The 20,080-nt window shown below is 39.6% G+C and overlaps 1 protein-coding gene across 7 annotated transcripts in view; it reads right to left on the bottom strand.

Annotated features, from left to right (window-relative positions):
• DLG5 (discs large MAGUK scaffold protein 5) overlaps positions 1-20,080 on the bottom strand; it is a 141,316-nt gene that overhangs the window by 17,411 nt on the left and 103,825 nt on the right. For all 7 annotated transcript variants that reach the window (XM_074296739.1, XM_074296741.1, XM_074296740.1 and 4 more), the window contains 11 exons: positions 19,723-19,850; positions 18,983-19,158; positions 15,981-16,084; positions 15,445-15,537; positions 12,611-13,648; positions 10,238-10,370; positions 8,088-8,232; positions 6,669-6,790; positions 5,110-5,199; positions 4,069-4,237; positions 525-687 (listed from right to left, as the gene is read on the bottom strand). In XM_074296739.1, the coding sequence (XP_074152840.1) occupies positions 525-687; positions 4,069-4,237; positions 5,110-5,199; positions 6,669-6,790; positions 8,088-8,232; positions 10,238-10,370; positions 12,611-13,648; positions 15,445-15,537; positions 15,981-16,084; positions 18,983-19,158; positions 19,723-19,850 (2,361 nt within the window). The remainder of the gene's footprint in view (positions 1-524; positions 688-4,068; positions 4,238-5,109; positions 5,200-6,668; positions 6,791-8,087; positions 8,233-10,237; positions 10,371-12,610; positions 13,649-15,444; positions 15,538-15,980; positions 16,085-18,982; positions 19,159-19,722; positions 19,851-20,080) is intronic.

The raw sequence follows: 20,080 nt of genomic DNA, 5'->3' as shown, positions 1-20,080 counted from the left end.
ATCGACTCCTGGACAGCTCTTGGTGCAAGAAAGATTCTACAGACATCAGGCTTAAATTAGCCCCCTAAAATCTTCGATCACATTACTCTAGACTCCAAAGGGATTTTAAAACTTAGATCAGTAGAACACAACCTCTGGCACATCCTGCCAAGCCCAATGATGGATTAGACCTAAGCACAGAACCAGGGACAGCAAGGAGGCACTGAAGTCCAATGGAAAGCTACAAAAGACCTGCATTCAAATCTTGCCTCTTGTTTCCTATATGAAAAAGACACTTCACCCACCCATTTTCTTCAGCTGAGATTGGAATAGAAAGCCTCTAAGTTTGTTTCTAACTCATATCCTATGAATATAAGCCACAGGGAAGAATCCATCCAAGGACAGCCCTACATTGCCCCTTTGGAGGCTCTAGACATGCAAGGGCTTTGATCTTTACTGTGACAAAGGGTGCTTTCATTTCCAGGTCATTGGGAGAAAAGATAGCAAAAGGAAAAGATTCTCCTCAAGAAGAGACCATTTCTTACCTCCAGTAACTGATCTCCATACTCTAGGCCAGCTTGGTGAGCAATGCTTCCTCCGGTTACTTTCGAAACAAAGATCCCACCATTTTCACCACTCACTATGGAAATTCCCAGTGGCTCTGAACCCTTTTGCACTTTGACATGGCGAGGCTCCTCCATGTAAGGCCTTTTCAAAGGAAGAAACAACTCTAAGTAGGTTCACATGCAATGACACATTTTGGACAGAATGGTGCTTACTGACAGATCAAAGACAGATACAAGAGAGACATGCAATGGGCTACAAAGAAAAGATTAGACATCATGGCATCCTCTTTCAAAAAAGATCAAATAAATATTTACGAAATGGGCGACAACCATAGTAAATGGAAAATGTGATGACTATCTCTTTCATAACAGAGTGTACACATTCCTGAAACTTCATGCAAGAAAAAAAAATTGGTACCACCCCACAGAAACCAAGGTACATGGTCTTAAAGATGTGAATTAGCTGAGAACACAACAAAAAGTATGATCAACACAAGAGGAAAAGAAAAGAAAATGACAGTCCATATTATATATATAAGTCATTGCCTTATATAATATGTAATTTACAAACCATAATTTGGAAGCGTTTTTGATCCATACAGTTTATAAATGTTTGGGGAGCTAGGATGGAGGGAAGGAATATAAGACTCTAGAAAAACAGGATAATTTTCAGGACGAGATCAATCCAGGGGAGGCAATCCAGGGGAATTTATTTTTATATTTGCAACTATGCAAGGTGATGCAAATCAACCATAGGAATTAAGCCATTGCAAACCCAAGCCATTAAAAATAATTTAAAAAAAAAATACCAGAGCAGTTTTGCATGGTAGCATTGCAATGACCATGCAAACGCTCCTTGGGGAAATTATCCAAACGTGTCAAACAGGCACAAGGAGAAGTGCACAAGACTGCTGGAGAAGGACCTTATGTCAGTCAGGCCAACCTCAAACTCCTTAGGGAGGAGAATCTAGGCCTGGGAGCCACAGGAAGTCTCAGAAAAGATCTATTACGGTACAGATATCTGGAAGGGGCAGAAGATTTGGGAGAGAAGGAAAAGAAAAGCTCAGACATAGAACAACAGACACCGAGAAATGTAAAAGGAGGAAGAGGAAGAGCAGGTGAAACAGAGAACCAAGATGTTCTGTTTTCCACATCATGACATTTACTTTATGCTGTCTCCCATTTCTGTTCTAACCACCAAGCAACATTTCACCTTGAGACTGAGATCACCTGAGGTCTGAAACCATGATTTCTAACATCTAACTCTACAATACAGCTCTTACATACCATGCTCACTGACTTCAGGCACTCCTTTGATTGGTTCAGTTGGATGGCAAATCCCTCTCCTCCTTTCTCCTTCCCAAGGCTAAGTTTATCATTTATAGGTGACTTTTAGAGGTTAGTGCTATTCTTTTCCATTGGACTGTATGGCTCTTACATGTAGAGATTTGTTCCATTCTTTAAAATATATCCTCCAGTTCCCAGCCTATTGCCCAGGCAGACAGTAGTAATATGCCTACTGATTACTACTTATTGACTGATTACTCATCATAAAGTCTTTACATTAAGATTCTGCCCACAGTCTTCTCCATTCCATATTTATTAATCTCTAGTTTTAAAAGGCAATTCCTCAAAGAAACTTTTCCCAAATATTTCATCCTATATTAATCTCTCCTTATCTAAATTTCTTTATGATTGTTCTTTAGTGCTATCTTGAGGACTCTTTGTGACCCTATCTGGGTTTTTTGTTTGTTTGTTTGGTTGGTTGTTGTTGTTGTTTTTTTTTTTAGCAAAGATACTGAAGTAGTTTACCATTTCCTTCTCCAGCTCTTTTTACAGATGGGGAAACTGAGGCAAACAAGAATTTAAATAGCTTGTCCAGAGTCACCCAGCTAGGAAGTATCTGAGGCCATTGTTGAACTCATTAAAATGAGTCTTTCTAACACCAGCCTGGAACTATATCCATTGCATCTCCTTCTGAATTTCCATTGTACTTTAAATCAATATTACATATTTTAGCATATAATGAAAGAATCTTAGAAATTTTAAAGTTGGAGAAAATCTGATCTAGTTCCTCTTTATCCACCTCCTCGCCCATCCCTTATTTGTATACCCCGGAAAACTGAACTCAGATAAGGCAAGTAATATGCCCAAATTTTTTGCTATTTAGTGACAAAACTTAAGTCTCTAAACTCCCAGTCAGTCCAGAATTCTTTCAATTTTACCAAGCCTTTTGAATGGATCAATAAGCAATCAACATTTATTAAGAGCCTACTATGGAGCCAGGAACCAATGCTAAAAGTTGGAAACATAAAAAGAGACAAAAGAGTCTCTATTCCTTTGGGGCAGAGTTCACAATCGCATCTGATCATTTCTAACATCCTACTCCTGATCCAAAATTCTTTGGGTAAAAAAGGGAAAATAGAGAAGGTACCAGCACCGATAGGGATGGGTGGGTACAGACCAAAACATCTGAATTAGAATTAAAATGGCCTTAAAGTTAACCTGAGTTTTCTGAGAATAATTTAACAATCCACGGCAGCCAACAACAGTTCTGCTATGGGAGAGGCTGAGGCCAATAGATCTTTTAGGATCAAGAGCTCAGAGCTCCATCTGGTGCCTGCATTAAGGTCAACCTGAAAAGGATGACATTAATATGAAATAGGGTGGGACTGGAGGGAGGCAGAGCAGCCCACGTCAGAAAAAAAACAGGGCAAAGATGCAGATTAGTGGGGCTGGATTGATGGGGCTGCAGCAAGAGATAGGGAGACCCAGTTCCCACAAAAGATACTTTTTAACTGTCCAGTGGTAGGAAAGACCATAAAGGTCAGCAAGGAAGAGAATGAGTTAAACTCCAAGAGAGACTTCTAACCTCCAATCAGATTCCCATCCAAAAGGTTTGTGTTATAGTAGGAACTGAAATAACTCATTTGAAAGTCCCTACAAACTCTGATTCCTAATAGTCTAGAGTGGTTTTAGGATTGAGCATGGAAATCAGTGATGCAGAGAAGATCCAGCTAGTATCAGAGAGTTTAGAGAAGACAAAAACATATCACTATGGACCGTCCTTATGCTGGACATGCTTAGCATGTTTCTCCTCCCTATCCCTCTCATTTTTCACAAGAAGAATGCTGAACTTGGGAATCTCAGGATCTGGGTTCAAATCCCACATTTAATTTCTTTGGGCTTCAGGTTCCTCGTTTATAAAATGAACAGACTGGACCAAATGAATCTACACTCTCCTAGTTCTAAAACTGTGAAGCTTTAAATATGCAGTTTGTTGATTTTAAAATTCAGCAAGGTCCCTCTAGAATGCTCCCTAAACCTTTCTTCTAGCTCACCTCCCACAACATGTACAAACAGTACTTACATGCATAACGAGTGCTTAATTGATATTTGCTGAGTGACTGAGTGACCAGCCTTGAGTAGAATAATAGAAGACAAGACTGTTCCCAGGTTTTCTTGACAAGTAGATCATGTTCTTCCACTTCAAACCAAAAGAAACAGCAATAGCCACACTTACCTGTCCTTCCTTCGCTCCCCTATCGATGCTGGGCTGATAGCAATCCTAGGTAATGTGGAGAGTGAGCTCTGGGACTGGCTACTGGCGAAGGACGAGGTCTCCAGGTTCAGAGGTGACTGGGGAGGAGTGATCAGGCTAGGGCTGCTACATTCAGAGTGAGACAAGGAACCTGCAAAGAAAGAGAAAGACAGAACATTGTTCTCAGTGGAATTTGTAGCGGAGGGTTAATTCTCTCAGTCAAGACACACAGGCTTTAAAAAGCCTTCCCCATCTACATTGTATTCAGTGGTGTCTTTTTCTCAATGGGTTCCTAGTTACCATATAATATATACCATGAAGGGTAGTTTTTTCTCATATACTGGCTGTTATTATTATTTCAAACAATAGCCTCAGAGTATGTTGCCCCTGCAATTAGACAGTAAGCTCTTTGAGAATAAGAAAAGATTGTACACAGCAACAACAAGATTATACAATCATCAATTCTGATGGAAGTGACTCCTTTCAACAAGTGATTCAGGACAGTTCCAATGATCTTGTGTCAGAGAGAGCCATCTACACCCAGAAAGAAGACTGTGGAGACTGAGTGTAGCTGACAACATAGTATTTTCATTTTTTTATTGTTGTTTGCCTGCTTTTAGTTTTCCTTCTCATTTTTTTTCCCTTTTTGATCTGATTTTTCTTGTGCAGCATGATAATTGTGGAAATACATATAGGAGAATTGTACATGTTTAACATATATTGAATTACTTGCCATCTAAGGGAGGGGGTGGGAGAAAGGAAAGGAGAAAAAAATTTGGACAGAAGATTTTGCAAGGTGAATGTTGAAATCTATCTATGCAAATATTTTGAAAATAAAGTTTTAAAAAAGAGAGAGAATAAGAGCTGTGTCTCCTCTTTTCTGTATTTCCTCCCTATCCCAACCCAAGTCCCAACAGCTGTCCAACAATTAATTAATTAAGATAAAAAAAATTAGGAAACCCATCCAGAAGATGAAAAGCAGGAAATAACAAGAAGAGAGAAGAAAGGAGATCCTCATCTTACCTCTGTCAGAGCCCATGACAGATCGAGGGTATCTTGGTGTTAATGGGATTTTGATACGTTCTGTCCGAAACTGCAAGTTACTTGAAGATCCTGTTTTTTAAATCACAAAAAGGTTTCACAATTCAACTTAACAAGTATTTGTTGAGCAGCTGTCACATAAGGTGCTTGACTAAGGTACAAAGATAAATTTAAATTCCACAAGGAAACATACTCTTTCCCTGAAAGAAAAACAGCCCAAGATTTGTAGCTTACATAAAAATCACATTTGACTAGGTCTGATCCTGTTATCTTCTCAAAAATGATCAGATTATTAAAAAAATAAATAAATAAAAGCATGAGATGGACATCAAGAGTAATGAAAATTTAACCTACTGTTCTTGTACAAATTATCCTAGCACCAAAAGCTCTATGAGAAAGAACATTCAAGTCAAATCTCAAGCCTAAGGGAAAACAATTTTCCATATTATCAGGAAAACTAATTCTGACTTTTGGAAGGTCAGAGTAGTTCAAGTCTTAGCAAAGTAGTCTGTTAAGACAATGATACCTACCATCCATCACTTGTTACAAAGAACAAACCCCCCGATTCTTCCCATGTTCTCTCTTTGGGCTACAACTAACTTTTTTTTACTGTCACCCATTTCCCTAAAACCTAGAAGAATAGCCCTAAACACACTCTATTGTTCACTGTCCAACAATAAGTGACAATGCATTGAGTTGTTCTCTTTCTCTTACTAATCCTCAAATGTGTTTCGTCCTCTTCTCTAATCTTTCTTTGTTCAGCAGCAGGGTGGTCTCTATGAATAACACCATCTCAGCTTTTGGTTAGATTAATGGCCATATTTTCACCTTGAATCAGGTAAATTATAGTTGTCTCGTAATAAAAAAAAAAAGTTATAATATCCATATTTCTTTAGTTATTTACCTCTGTGTCAGGCTATGTCCCAAACAAGTGAACTCTCATTAGGCACACTTAATCCAGCAAATGCTTTATTCAGAAGCAGACATGCCTCTTGTCAACCTCCATCTTAAACAAATTTCTCCTGGGGTTTAAAGACCCCAGATATATCTAAAATCTTGGAAGAGAGACCCATGAGATATCACTCATACGAATACTCTACTGATCCTCAGACTGGCTTCATGAGTGCAGACAATTACAAAAGGAAATAAATCTGAATGTGTGTGATTTAAGTACATTCTGCTGCTACATTGGCACATGGCCCTGAAAAGAATCCCTCATCTCCTCAGCTCAGGAAAGACAAAAACACATCACTGAGGTCAGTTAGTTTTAATCCACAAAGATGGAAAAAAAAAAAAAAAAACCACAGAAAAGACAAAAATCCTACACTAAATTTAAACAAACTAATAAACAAATAAATAATAAATACAATCATAAATAAATAATGACCAATGAATAATGATAAATAATACATAATACATCCTATACTAAATACTAAATTTGGTACATTTATTTACAAGGATTCCTACAAAGGATTATAGAAGTTTATTTGCTTAAATCTTAAGGGACAAAAATTAAAAACTCTATTTGGAGACATGCTTACCGAGGCGGGCACTAGATGGTAATGAGTTGGACCCATGTGAGGTCCTTGTCCTTGAGGTCTCCGAGTAGTCGCTGGAGTGTTTGTGACTTAGGTCCAGGCTCAGGCGACCCTGGTGTTGTGCACTACGGGAGAAGCAAAGCAGTTAGGTACTTGAGGATGGCAGTCAAGGCTTGTTATTGTTCAGTCGTGACTGATTCTTTGTGACCCCATTTCGGGTTTTCTTGGCAAAGATAACAAAGCCACTTCCTTCTCCAACTAATTTTACAGATGAAGAAACGGAGGAAACAGGATGAAGTGATTTGCCCAGTTGAGGCTGGACTTGAACACAAGAAGATGAGTCTTCCTGACTCCAGACCTGACATTCTAACCAATGTCCCACTGAGCTGCCCCTCTGGCTACACATAATGGTTATGGGCCCCTAACAGTCTTCCCTAAGACAGCAAAAAAGTTCCTGTTATATGGTTCAAAGGAAAGGAATATTGGACTTATAACTCACTTTTGCACCAATAACTTGTGACATTCCCAACCACAAAACCCCTTCCCTGAGCTTGAGTTTCCTCATCAGACAAATCAGAATGATAATATTGCCCACTTATCTAAGGACCAGAATGCCAGGACAGGTAAAAATGCTTGCATAAATATTAAAGTCTGTTTAAATCTAATGTTATTACTATATAATACTGACTTTGAGATTATCTAGTGAAGAACTATATTTGACCCAATCAGTCCAGATTTTCCCCAGAGTGATCTATTTTCCCTGATTGTTAGGCTTTGTTCCTCAACCTTCCAAACACAGAGATGTCCAAAACTGTCCCTACTGACTGTTCTCCTTTCTGATCTTTTTAGTCTGCCTAGTCCACTCTGCTGGAATAGCAGCTGCCAATAAGAAATAATAACAGCAGCAGATGGCATGCTATAGTGCTTTCAGGTGCACAAAGCACAGTATTTAAATACTGTCTCCTCTGAGCTTCAAAACAACGCTGAAAGGTAGGAGCCTCAAGCATTGTTATTCCCATTTTAAATATAGTGAAATGGCGCAGAATTGTCAATTGACTTAAGAAATTCACAAAGCTAACAAGTCAAGAGGCAGGATCCAAAGCCAGCTTGCTTCCCATCCAAGGCCAGCTTTCCACCTTACTTGGAAATGGTAGCAAAGCAAAGCAACTCTTCTCGCCTAAGCACCTCTTGAATGGAGGAAATAGAGTACATTTGTGACTACAGGAAAAAGCAGATAACTAGGAAGCAAAAGGCTTGCACTCACATGTTTGCCCATGGAATACTAGTCAATAGCCAGTAAACATTTATTAAGCACCTACTACAAGCCAAGAGCTGTGCTCAGTGTGGAAACAAGTCTCAACATCTCTGATCCTTAAATCTGCATCTATCAAGGGCCCTTTCCGTGATTTCTTAAATGCATACCTGGGATGCAAGTGCTGATGGTGCATCTGACTGGCAGCAGACTGGCAGCTATTGGGGTGAACTCTATGGCTCCAAGCTGTGTAGATAGGGTTCCTCATGATGGCAGTCACTGCAGGGCATGGAGCTAAATTCCGTGGGACAGTACCTGAAAAATGGGCCAGAAGAAAAACTATCACACCACAGTTTCCCTCTTCATTTACATTCACTTGGACTCTAGGTAGTGATGATAGCAGTAATAATAACAGCAATAGCTGACATTTGTATAATGTTTAAAAATAATTTAGAGACATTATCTAATGGTTATTCATATTAATGTAACTCCTGAGTAAAGGGGCAAGCTCCAGCAGTGAGCCTCTCCAGCATCTCTCCATCTTTTACTCTACTAAAAGAAAACTTCCAAAACAAAATTCAGACTCTCAGGGGATCATCAGGCTTGAGACTCTATTTTAAATTCATCACGATTCTGACAGTCTGGGAGCAGAACGTTTCCTCTTTCTTCTTTTAGAACCAAGATATATCATTGCTTAAAATTTTAAAATCTTTCAAAGCTGTTTTCCTCTATATCATTGTTGCCATTATATAAATTGCATAAATATAAATTCATCTTGTTCTGATTATTTCTCTTGGATCATCTCATAAAGGTCTTCTAAGTGTTCTTTCAGAAGACTTCTTCTTAGGATACAATGATATTCCACTATATTCAGATAATTTGTTTAGTCATTCCCCAATCGAAAGATACTTTGTTAGTTTCCAATTCTGGGTTCCCACAAAAAGAGTTAGTATAATCACTTTTCTACAAAATTTTATATAATTCAATTCTCTTGGGATAGAGGCCTAGACGTGGTATTGACATGGTATAGCTGGGTTAAAGGATATGTACTACTTAGGAACTTTCTGGGCGTAATTCCAAATTGTTTTCCATAATGGCCAGACTAAAAAGCTTCATCAACAGTGCACTAATGAACCTGTTTTCCCAATAATTGTCATTGCCAGTCTGACAGATTTGAGGTAGGACTTCAGAGTTACTTTAATTTTCATTATTAATTATCAGGGATTTAGGGCATCTTTTCATGATTTGTTAATAACTTAGTTGTCATTCTTTTTCAAGACAGGTTAAGATCCTAAGGTGCAATTTCCACAATACAATAAAATGTCCCTTTTCCTTGTTGGCCTTAATAGGCAAAAGAAGCCATGCAGAGGATACCTAATTAAGAGTGTGATTATCTCAAATAACACAAGGAATCAGCGACTTTCAATTTGAATGGGATTTAAGAGGGCATCTTCTCCAACTTATCCCACCAGCTAAGTTTACACAAGGTTGGAAGCTCTGGATATTAGGACTGACCTAAAACCACATAGAATTATATTAGCCAAAGGGAGAAAGGGGGACCACTTATATCAAAATCTGTGACTAAAGTATCAAGTGCTCACTATATAACTTGTGCCTGATAAGAAAGCCATGTTGCCTCCAGCCCTTGGACCTAGTGACGCCAGGGCTTCTGGAAATTTTTTTTCATGTTAATATTATTTTTTTCAATTAAATAATTTTTTTTAAAATTGCCTCTCAATATTCTTTGAAGAAGAGAATGGCTCTTATAAATTCAATACAGTTTGATTTATCAGTAAAATCTGCTGCAAAGATCCCCTCCCCATTTCCTGCTCCTCTTATAATTTTAGCCACATTTCTTTGTGCAAAAACTTTTAAATTTTATGTAATAAAAATTGTCCATTTTACTTCCTGTGAATCTCTCTATCTCTGTTTACCCTAGCTATGGATCTGACAGGTAATGTTTTCAGTTTTTGTTTATGATGATTCTTTTATGTTTAAAGTGCATGTGCACTTATATACTGTAAAATTTTGATCTACACCCAGGTTACTGCCAGGCTTCTGTCTACTTTTACTACAATTTTTCTAAACAGTGAGTTCTTGCCCCCAAAGCTGGGATCTTTTAGTTTATCCGACACTAAACCCTGGTACTTTTCTGCTTCTGTATTTCAGATGAAGTAAATATGAAGAAACAAGAGAGAACTATCTTTCCGGACATTTCTCAAAGAGGCTGCTGACTACAAAAGGATAACTTCCTCTTTTCATCCATGCCTGGAACACAGTATCCTTTCTTACCAAACTCCAGGGTACTATAAGCCCTCACCTGCAGATACTCCACCAGAGTAAATAGGGACAAAGCCATCACTGTGCCTGGAGGAACGTTTCGGAGAGTAGGGGATCCACTCCTGGAGCTCTGGAGTGAAATGTTCATCAGTAGCTGGAGTGTATTTCTGTGCCTGGAAACCAGAGAGAAGAGATTTCCAATGGAGCCAGGAAACAGTGAAGTGGAGTTGTACAAAAGTAGTCCTTTTCCCTTTACAGACACAATTCTTTCTACCTTGAAGTCTGATTTAAGTCATGATTATTTATAAGCATTTCCTATCTGAATGGGTTACTCAAGTTTTACTCCTAGGATGTCAAAGACCTGGTGTCTTTGTGTGGTTTTAGAACTGGAGATTAATTTCAGAAAATAAGATTCTAAGCCAGGGAACAATTAATGAAAAAAATGTACTAAAATGACTCAATTTTATTCTTGCTTGACTGGTCCTCTCTGGGTCTGAAGGTCTATGAAAAAGTATTTTTTAATACAAGATTATTAGCCCCCCCCCATGGGCCCCATGCCAACTTCTCAAACTGGAAGAAGTAACAACTGACTCTTCAAAAACTAAAGAAAATGGAATAGGAAAGAGACTTTTTAAAAATCCACTGACTGCATGTGAGAGAAAAGGAAAAAAGGAAGAGGGAAAGAGAAGAGAGGAAGGTCAAAGGGAGGAGGAGAAGGAGAAGGGAGAGTAGAAGGGAAGAGGAAAAAGAGAGTGGAAAAGGAGAGGAGAGAGAGGAAGGAAGAGAAAGATCATCCTCCATACAACTACCAAAGAGATATTCCTAAATACATGTTATTCCTCTACCAGAGACATCAAGTGCTTCCTTAGGGTCAGATATAAATTCCTCAGTTAAGTCTATAACAATATGGTTTCAGTCTACCTTTCTAAGCTTATTATATTTTGTTCTCCTTCCTGAACACTATCTGCTTTCCAGCTAAATTCCATCTTCAAAGAAGCTAGCCCCACCATATCTGGAATATATCAAATCAGATCTTCTACAGGAAAATAATCTCGATTCCTCTCATTCACCTCTCCACAATGGCTTCTTTTCTCTCCAGAAATCTATTCTTGTATATTTTGTACTTGGTTTTCTATATAAAATGTCCTCCCTCAATAGCATGTAAGCTCCCAAAGGACAGGGGCAGTTTCATTTTTTTTCTTTGTATCCTCAGTGTCTGGCACATTCTAAGTGGTTAATAAGTTCTTCTTAAATTGATAGGGAAGGAGTAGAAGGAAAGCAAGAAAAAGAAAGGGGAAGAAGAATGATGCAAATACATGCAGGTCAGTCACTAGCATAGTCAAGAACCATTAGCTAACTACTATGTGCCTGGCACTGTGTTAAGTCTAAATGAGAACATGATATGATTAGTTGCAGATTTTTCATCTGGCTAACAAGACAATTTTGGCTCAAAAAAATGTTCTTTTTCTTACCTCTCCAGTCTCTAAACCTTGGCCCTCGTCTCTGCTCTTTTTGGCACACTGGTATACAGCAGCATATTATTACCTTTTTTATATATGTACATTTAAACTTCCCAACAAGACTATAAACTGCTTGAGAACAAGAATTATGTCTCTTTTCTATTTGGCCCATCTTAGGATCTAGCCCCAATTTCTAATTATGTGTCATATACAATTAATCACTTCCTTCCATTAAAACACAGGATGTCCCAAAAGGCATAAAAAGGCTTTAAAATGGCACTAAGGCTTTTTTGGACTGCAATTATGATTTTCGTGGCTCCTCTTTGAAATTTAAGATCTAGAGGCAGGTAATCTGCCATTCATCTTGGTCTTTACTCTTAGTGCCTCATACAACTCAGTTATATACATCAATGGCTACAGAACTACAATACTCACTAAAATTTTCTGAGCCATCAGAACAATTGTCCATTAAATAGTTGTATCTTTGTTGAGAGCTTCAGTCATTATGCCCTCATAATACTTTTCCTGGCACTAATCAAACTAAATGACTGACCACATACACTCAAGCCACTTGCCAGCTCTTTTGGAAGGATGACACCAGGGCAAAGGACCATTTTTCTAAGGTTATTTCTTAATATGTCAACACTACACTGAGTCCCTTCTATTTACAAGGGAACTGGAGGCACATCTGAATGGCAGTCAGGGATGATCTCAACCATGGGGTGGGTTGGTTGATGGCCACACCTGAAGATCATGTCCCTCCTCTGTCCCCCATCCTCCAATTAGAATCCCACCATTGGATTCCACATCATTTAAAGGGTCTGCTTGTTCATTGGTGCCCACCCTCCAAATGAAGTCAAACAATTATTAACAACCCAGAATCCCCAGCACAGCCCCACTGAGTATACCAGGACTCCTTCCCTGACACCATCCACTTAACGGTCAGACCTTACCTGAAGTGACTGGTTGGGAATGGTTACTGGGGTGAGTTTATGCCGAAGAATCGGCGCTGATTTGGGCCGGGGTCGCTTCAGATCCGAATCGTCCCCTCTCTGGAAATTGCCATCTTCTTCACAGGCCTTCCTCCCTGGCAAGAGGGCACAGTCCCCCTCCTCTTCCCGGTAGTAGTGCCCAGGAGGAATCCGCCCCCTGCCCTTGTGAGGTGGGGAGTCTTGTTTGAGCCCCAGAGGGGCTGGTGCAGAGGGATGGCTGGCTGGTGGGCTGGTGGAAGGAGAGCTGGGGACCAGCGTGGTCTCTGAACCAGAGCTATCCTGTGGTCTGTGTTTGAACTTAATGGAGTCACTCCTCTTGGGAGGGGTGGGAGGAGTTGGGGGCCCTTCTGCCTTGGAGGGCTGGGGAGAGTGAGCAGGGGCAGGGCCAGGGGAGAGGTAATCTACTTTTGGAGGGGTCTGGGGGCGCTTGAAGGTGTCTGGGTCAAAGATTGACTTCCTCTGCTTTGGTTTCTTATAGACGGAGAATTTCTCTGTCTCTGCTGAAGAGGCATTGACCATTACTTTGGGCCAGGTCCCACCACTGTGTTTCATCCCTGCCCCTGCCTCTTCCAATGTGGAGCCCACCAAGACACAGTCCCCGATGACAGTGTCAAAGGGAGGCAGCATCCTCCGACTGCCCAAGTTCACCAGTCCATAGCCACGCTCCCCATAGGGGTCGGAGCTGAAGGAGCTAAGGCTGTGCTCCGAGGCGCTGTGGCAACTCCGATGAGGGTCAACAACTTGTAAGGGCCCTCGGGGAAAGGGTTTGTGTTCACAGAAGGAGCCCCCTCCACTCCCGGGGGTGCTCGGATCCTTCTTGTCCTCTAAGTTCTCCAAATGGAAAATGTCCGTTTGCGTGGAACTGTTGTGCTGTGTTAGGTTCCGCTTATTCTGAGCCTGGACCTCGGATCCATGGAGCCTGCAGTTCAACACTTTGTCCGAGTCCTTGAGATTCTCAAAAATATTCTGACCACTCCATGAAGAGCTCTGAGGGAACACCTAAGAGGCCCCAAAAGTACGGGAGAATGAGAACATTCAGATCACAAGATGGAAGGACCAAGGACTCGAACTATTTAGGCAAAAAAACCTGCTGCAATGACCATCTCTGGAATTGCTATAGCACATGGAGACTTAAAAAGCACTTTACCAACATTATCACAGGAATTGGACTTTCTTAACTCTTAAAGGCAAATTAGCAATCACTGATTTGCATAATTTATGAGATAGCAACAGGAAAAAAAAATCCTTTCCTAATTAAAAAAAAACAATTTTTATCATAGAATATTACTGTGCTGCAAGAAATGGCAAATGTGATGCCCACAGAGAAGCATGAGAGAATATACAAGAGCAAAATGAAATCAGAGGAACCAAGAAAACAAAGATACACAACCAACTGCAACAATGTAAACATAAAGAACTACAAAGCAATCAAACCTGAAGGCTATGAAATTACAATGCCCAAGCCCAGACTTGCTATGCTGCTTCAAAGAGTGCTATAAGAAGACAAAGCTGGACAGAATAACAGGATTTTTTTCCCCAATATTCTTTTTTAACTTTTTTTCCCCTTTTCCTTTTATTCCTTCTGAGGATTATAGATCTGAGTAATTATTACAAGGGATGAGAGAGAAGTAGGACATGGAGACAGTTTAAAAAAAAAAAAATTGGTCATTTGAAAAAAATAAAAAACATAGGATTTAGAAAGTCCTAACCAATACATCAGTCATATCAGATAGTATATGCAATTATTTACATCTATAGTCCCCCATGTCTGCAAGGAAGGGAGGGTAGTGCATTTTCTCTTCAATTCAATTTACCAAGAGTTATTAAATATCAAGGTAATGGGCTAGGCATTTGGAAAACAAAGATATAAAATGGCATAGTCCCTACTCCTAAACAGCTTACAGATTGGGGAGGGGGAGGTAGGGAGGAGAGGAAGAGTACAAAAGAGATATAGGCAAATATACCAGGCAGAGTAAAGTAGAGCAAAAATGGAGATCAAGACAAGGTTTCACTTTATTGTGAGGAGATCAATGAAGGCCCCACAGAGGAAGTGATTCCTAAGAGGAACCAGAATGATGGAGGTGAGGGGAGGCAGGATTGGGGGAGACAGTAAGGAAGACAGGATATGCATTCCAGGCAAATGGTACAACCTGTGCAAATGCATGCATGAAGACTCAGGAGATAACAAAGAAAGTTGGCTAAAATGTATGATGCTAGAAAGAAAGGCTGAATGCAGACTGGCAAGATAAGGAGTAATAGGGAGTAGCTAAAGGGTTTTGAGAAGGAGGACTGATGTCATCAGATCTCTGCATTAGAAAGATAACTGGGAAAGGATTAAAATATTCCAAATAAGAAGTAACAAGGTTCCAAACTAGGAAGGTAACAATAGAGATACCCAAGAAATGTTTGTTGAATGGAGAATATTGAAATGTTTTACATGATTGCACATATATAACCTGTATCAAATAGCTTACCATCTTAGAAAGAGAGGAGGTAAGAAAAAGGAGAAATTTAGAACTTAACATTTTTTAAAATGAAGGTTAAAAAGTGTCTTTATATGTAATTGAAAACATATTCCTTATATGCCTTATATATAAGGCAATCCTCATAACAAAGAATAAAAAAGAACATTGTGACAGTGAATGAATAAGCAAGAGAAGAAACATTAAAGAGATTTTTAAAGGTAGCAGTGCTAGCAGATATATGCAAAGTTCAATTCCTGTTTTGATCTCAAAGTAGCCTTTTGTCTCTGCCCCTACACCCAGAAGAGAAGCCTGCATTTATAGGATTTTTACCTTCATTAGTGAGAGGGTCAGGGAATCCCGGCAGTTCCGGAGTAGGGATTCACATTCAGTCAGAGATTTGTTATCTAGTGCAATGCCATTAATCTGAGGGAGAAGGAGAAATGAGACAGGACTGGCCACAAAAAAATCCTTTGAAACCCCCAACACTAAACTGGAGAAAGAACAGAGCTAATGAGTTACTTAGTTAAACCAGCTGATGTGAAGGCATCCTCTATTATGTTTTAGGCTGAAAGTTGCCCATGGGTACTCTCTTGGTCCAGCACCATGGACAGTGCCCAAGGGACATTAAGACATAGAAACCAAGAACTGTATCCATGCTGGGGGTGACTCAGATCTAAATCTCATGTCCTAGTGGCTTATTCTCACAGGGATAAGAGGCTTAAATCCTTATTTCTTTAAATATGAGGGTTAAGTGAAGAACAGTTTGCATGAGTTCCCCATGATTGGATTGCTTTTCATGTCCTAGATGTAATAATATTGTCCCATTTCTGGTAGACACTCCTTCAGTCTTTCTGTATTTGACTTACAGCAATAATCCTGTCTCCCACTGTAAGGGATCCTTCTTTAGCAGCAGGACTTCCAGGAACCACAGCAGCAGCAAACACACCATTCTCTAGACTGATGCCACTCTCTGGAATACAAAGAACAAAACTAGAATACACAAATTTCCCTCAAGTTTATAGCTTATTTCCAATCCCTGCCTTTTCCTTGTTTGATTTTTTAAACGGTAAAAGGGATATTCAAAAGAGAAAATAAGCAGGATTCAAGAACACACTTGCTAAATCTCAGTTTAGTCAAGTTAAATACAATAACATCAAGGCCTGAGGTGTTCCAGTTAAGTGAAAATTTCAGGTAACTCAAGTTCCTAACTTTAGGCAGTGGTCTTTTTTGAATTATTTTAAGATTATAAAATACAATGGCTAGTAGGGACAAGGAGAGGGACAGAGACTAAGCCTGTTGTTCAACTGATACTGCAAAGTCCTAGATGGGAAAACTCCCTCCACTTATACAGATTGCCACCTTCACTGTGACTCAGTCTTAAGAGTACCTAAGACATTGAGAAAGTTGAGTCACTTGCTCAAGGTTAATAAAACCCCTAAAACCTTGTCTCCCCAACTCCTAGACTAGCTCTCTATCCACTCAAGTCTCTCAGCCAACATCCTGAATTGAAAAACTTTGACCAAAGGATATGAACAGACAATTCTCAGAGGAAGAAATTGAAACTATATCCACTCACATGAAAGAGTGTTCCAAATCACTACTGATCAGAGAAATGCAAATTAAGACCACTCTGAGATACCACTACACACCTGTCAGATTGGCTAAGATGACAGGAACAAATAATGACAAATGTTGGAGGGGATGTGGGGAAATTGGGACACTAATACATTGCTGGTGGAGTTGTGAAAGAATCCAGCCATTCTGGAGAGCAATCTGGAATTATGCCCAAAAAGTTATCAAACTGTGCATACCCTTTGACCCAGCAGCGCTACTACTGGGATTATATCCCAAAGAAATACTAAAGAGCGGAAAGAAACATATATGTGCCAAAATGTTTGTGGCAGCTCTTTTTGTTGTAGCTAGAAACTGGAAGATGAATGGATGTCCATCAGTTGGAGAATGGTTGGGTAAATTGTGGTATATGAAGGTTATGGAATATTATTGCTCTGTAAGAAATGACCAGCAGGAGGAATACAGAGAGGGTTGGAGAGACTTAAATCAACTGATGCTGAGTGAAATGAGCAGAACCAGAAGATCACTGTACACTTCAACAACAATACTGTATGGGGATGTATTCTGATGGAAGTGGAAATCTTCAACATAAAGAAGATCCAACTCACTTCCAGTTGATCAATGATGGACAGAGGTAGATACACCCAGAGAAGAAACACTGGGAGGGGAATGTAAATTGTTAGCACTAATATCTGTCTGCCCAGGTTGCATGTACCTTCGGATTCTAATGTTTATTGTGCAACAAGAAAATGATATTCGCACACATGTATTGTACCTAGACTATATTGTAACACATGTAAAATGTATGGTATTGCCTGTCGTCGGGGGGAGGGAATAAGGGAGGGGGGGTAATTTGGAAAAATGAATACAAGGGATAATATTATAAAATATATATATATATATATAATAAAAAAAATTTAAAAAAAAAAAAAAAAAGAAAAACTTTGACCATCCTATGTCCTATCCCCTTCACTTGACCCTCCCCACACCCCCACTTTGTTCTGTCTGTGCCTGTTCACTTTTTCCCCCTTGATCTCCAGGTCTTTGATCACAACCCTAAGCCCTCATTCCTTCATTTTATCTCTTCTATTGCAGTTTTACTTTTCTCACTCCACTGCCTTAAGCTTAAGGTAATTCAACCCACGTCTCTATCCTTAAACATTTCACTTTTTGGTACCACAATCATTAATGTCACTGCTTCTACACTGTAAATCCCCAATCCTATGTAACCTTACCATATCCATCTAGCTTTTCTGTTCCTACTCCAAGTGCTAAGGGCAGCTGAATGAAGGAAATCATGCAAATGTGCTGACTAGGTCTACTACAAATTAATGCTAACTTCAATTCGGTGTTCATGAATGAATAGCTCTCCTTTTAGCTCAATTCTGTCCTAAGTCTCTCTCAATCAATTAACAAGCTTAAACTAAATGTTTACTGTGTGCCAGGTACTGAGTAAGGCTCTGGGAATACTAAGCTTCATTCCCTTTTCAGCTGTGCTTCTGCCCAATGCAGGTACCTTCACCCTGCTGCACACCTCTAATCCTACTTTTCAACACCCTTATATATCATCTTTCCCCATTAGGACATAAGCTCTTTAATGACAGATTGTCTTTTTTGTTATTTGTATCTCCAGCACTTAGCACTCCAGCACATGCCATATAATAAAGCATTCAAGAAATAATTGCTCTCTACCTTGCTCTTGAATTAAATTGCCAGATGTTTCAGTTTACTCAAGTCTAAACCCCCAAAGCCTGCCTACAAAAAAGTAAAGGGGTTACTAGACAACCCCCCCCAAAAAAATTAAAAATACTATTCCTTAATTGGAAGCATGAGAAATAATGTACCAACTGTGTTTACTGGTTTATAAATGAATGTTAGAAATTCACGAGGTGAAACAACTCTCCTAAGTACATTACCTTCAACAAGTCACTTAAAAATAAAATGACAGATTGGTTCTTAAGCTTTTTTTGAATTAGCAGTATGAGCAAGTCAATGGACCTTTTCTCAGAAAAATGTTTTATATGCAAAAAAGAAAATACATCAAATTATAAAGGAGACCAATTATACTGAAAACAATTAAAATATGTTAATTAAAAAGCTGAAAACAAACAGGATCACAGATCCCAGGTTAAGATGAACCCCTGGACTAAACAGTCTCTTATGCCATGTTCTAGTTCTGACAGCCAATGGTTCTATGCTCTCAGTAAATCAACTGGGTCACCCTCTCATGTCTCCAACAAAACATATCAATCCCAGTATGCTGAAAAGGTATCTCCTGAAGCCCCTGGTCTGTTACCTTTGTGTCCAGCCAGGTTAATGTGGAGTGGTGTTATCACTTTCCCTCCCAGGGATTTCCTTCTCCGGACCACCATGTTAATGACCCCTCCACCACTGAGAACAGCCTTCACCACCTGCTTCTTATCCTTGTTGGTAAGGTCCACATCATTGATTCTCAGCAGCCAATCATTCACCCTGGCAAGGGGCAACATCAAGTCATCACCAACTGAGACCTGTGAAGCAAATTTCCTCCCCCACCCCCATTGGAAGGACTTATTTTAAGATTTCCCTCACTCCTCCCACTCTGATTCAGGCAGATTTTAATCTCTATGAAAGAGGTACCCATCTCCAAAATAGTTTAATGTGAACAATGCCGTCCTGTTCCCTATTGGACAAGAATCAGCCAGACACTTGGCCCACATGTTGTCTGCTAGAAAAATGAACTGGAAAAGCAGAAAGAAGGCAGAAGCAACATTTGATAGGAAGGTAATGGAGACCACATATCTCCGTAAGGAAAAAAAAAAAGTTTTGCACCTTTGCTAAGAAAGGAGAAGAGAACAGAAAGAGGAAGAAATAGACTTTTAGAAATCACCGAGGTTCTGAGATTTATTTTTGCACAGCTTCACTGGCTCAGTACAGATTCAAATTGAAGAAAGGAATCTTGAGTTTGGCCCTAACCTTCTCCCCATGCCCTGTTTTCCCCCAATTCATCATTCTTACTTTCCCTGAAAAAACCACAAAACAACCCCTCTCTATTACCTTAATCGACCATCTGCAATGCTTCCCTTGTCTACTTTAGTGACAAAAATGCCACAGTCCCCAGGGAGATAGGGTTCATTCACACCTTCTGCCACATCAAATCCAAGTGCCTTCAAATCCATGTCCTCCTATGGGAAACAGCAAAAAAGCACAATAAATGGAGCAGCCAAGAGAAACCAGTTTAAGAAAGTATTAAGTTTGTACCAACACAAACTCAAACACATATCAGCCACTCCTCCTTCCTCTCTGGCCCTGCCCGACTTTGCAAAGTCATCCCAAGTACCTGCCACTCAACAAGGCTCCTTTAGTCTTTCTAGACCATTACCTGGAAGAAAGGAAGGGAGCACCAGACAGTAGA

Source organism: Sminthopsis crassicaudata, chromosome 2 (assembly GCF_048593235.1).
Source record: "Sminthopsis crassicaudata isolate SCR6 chromosome 2, ASM4859323v1, whole genome shotgun sequence".
In the NCBI taxonomy this organism is placed as follows: domain Eukaryota; kingdom Metazoa; phylum Chordata; class Mammalia; order Dasyuromorphia; family Dasyuridae; genus Sminthopsis; species Sminthopsis crassicaudata.
Note: the sequence above shows the minus strand (reverse complement) of the source record. Positions and strands in the feature narration are given on the sequence as shown.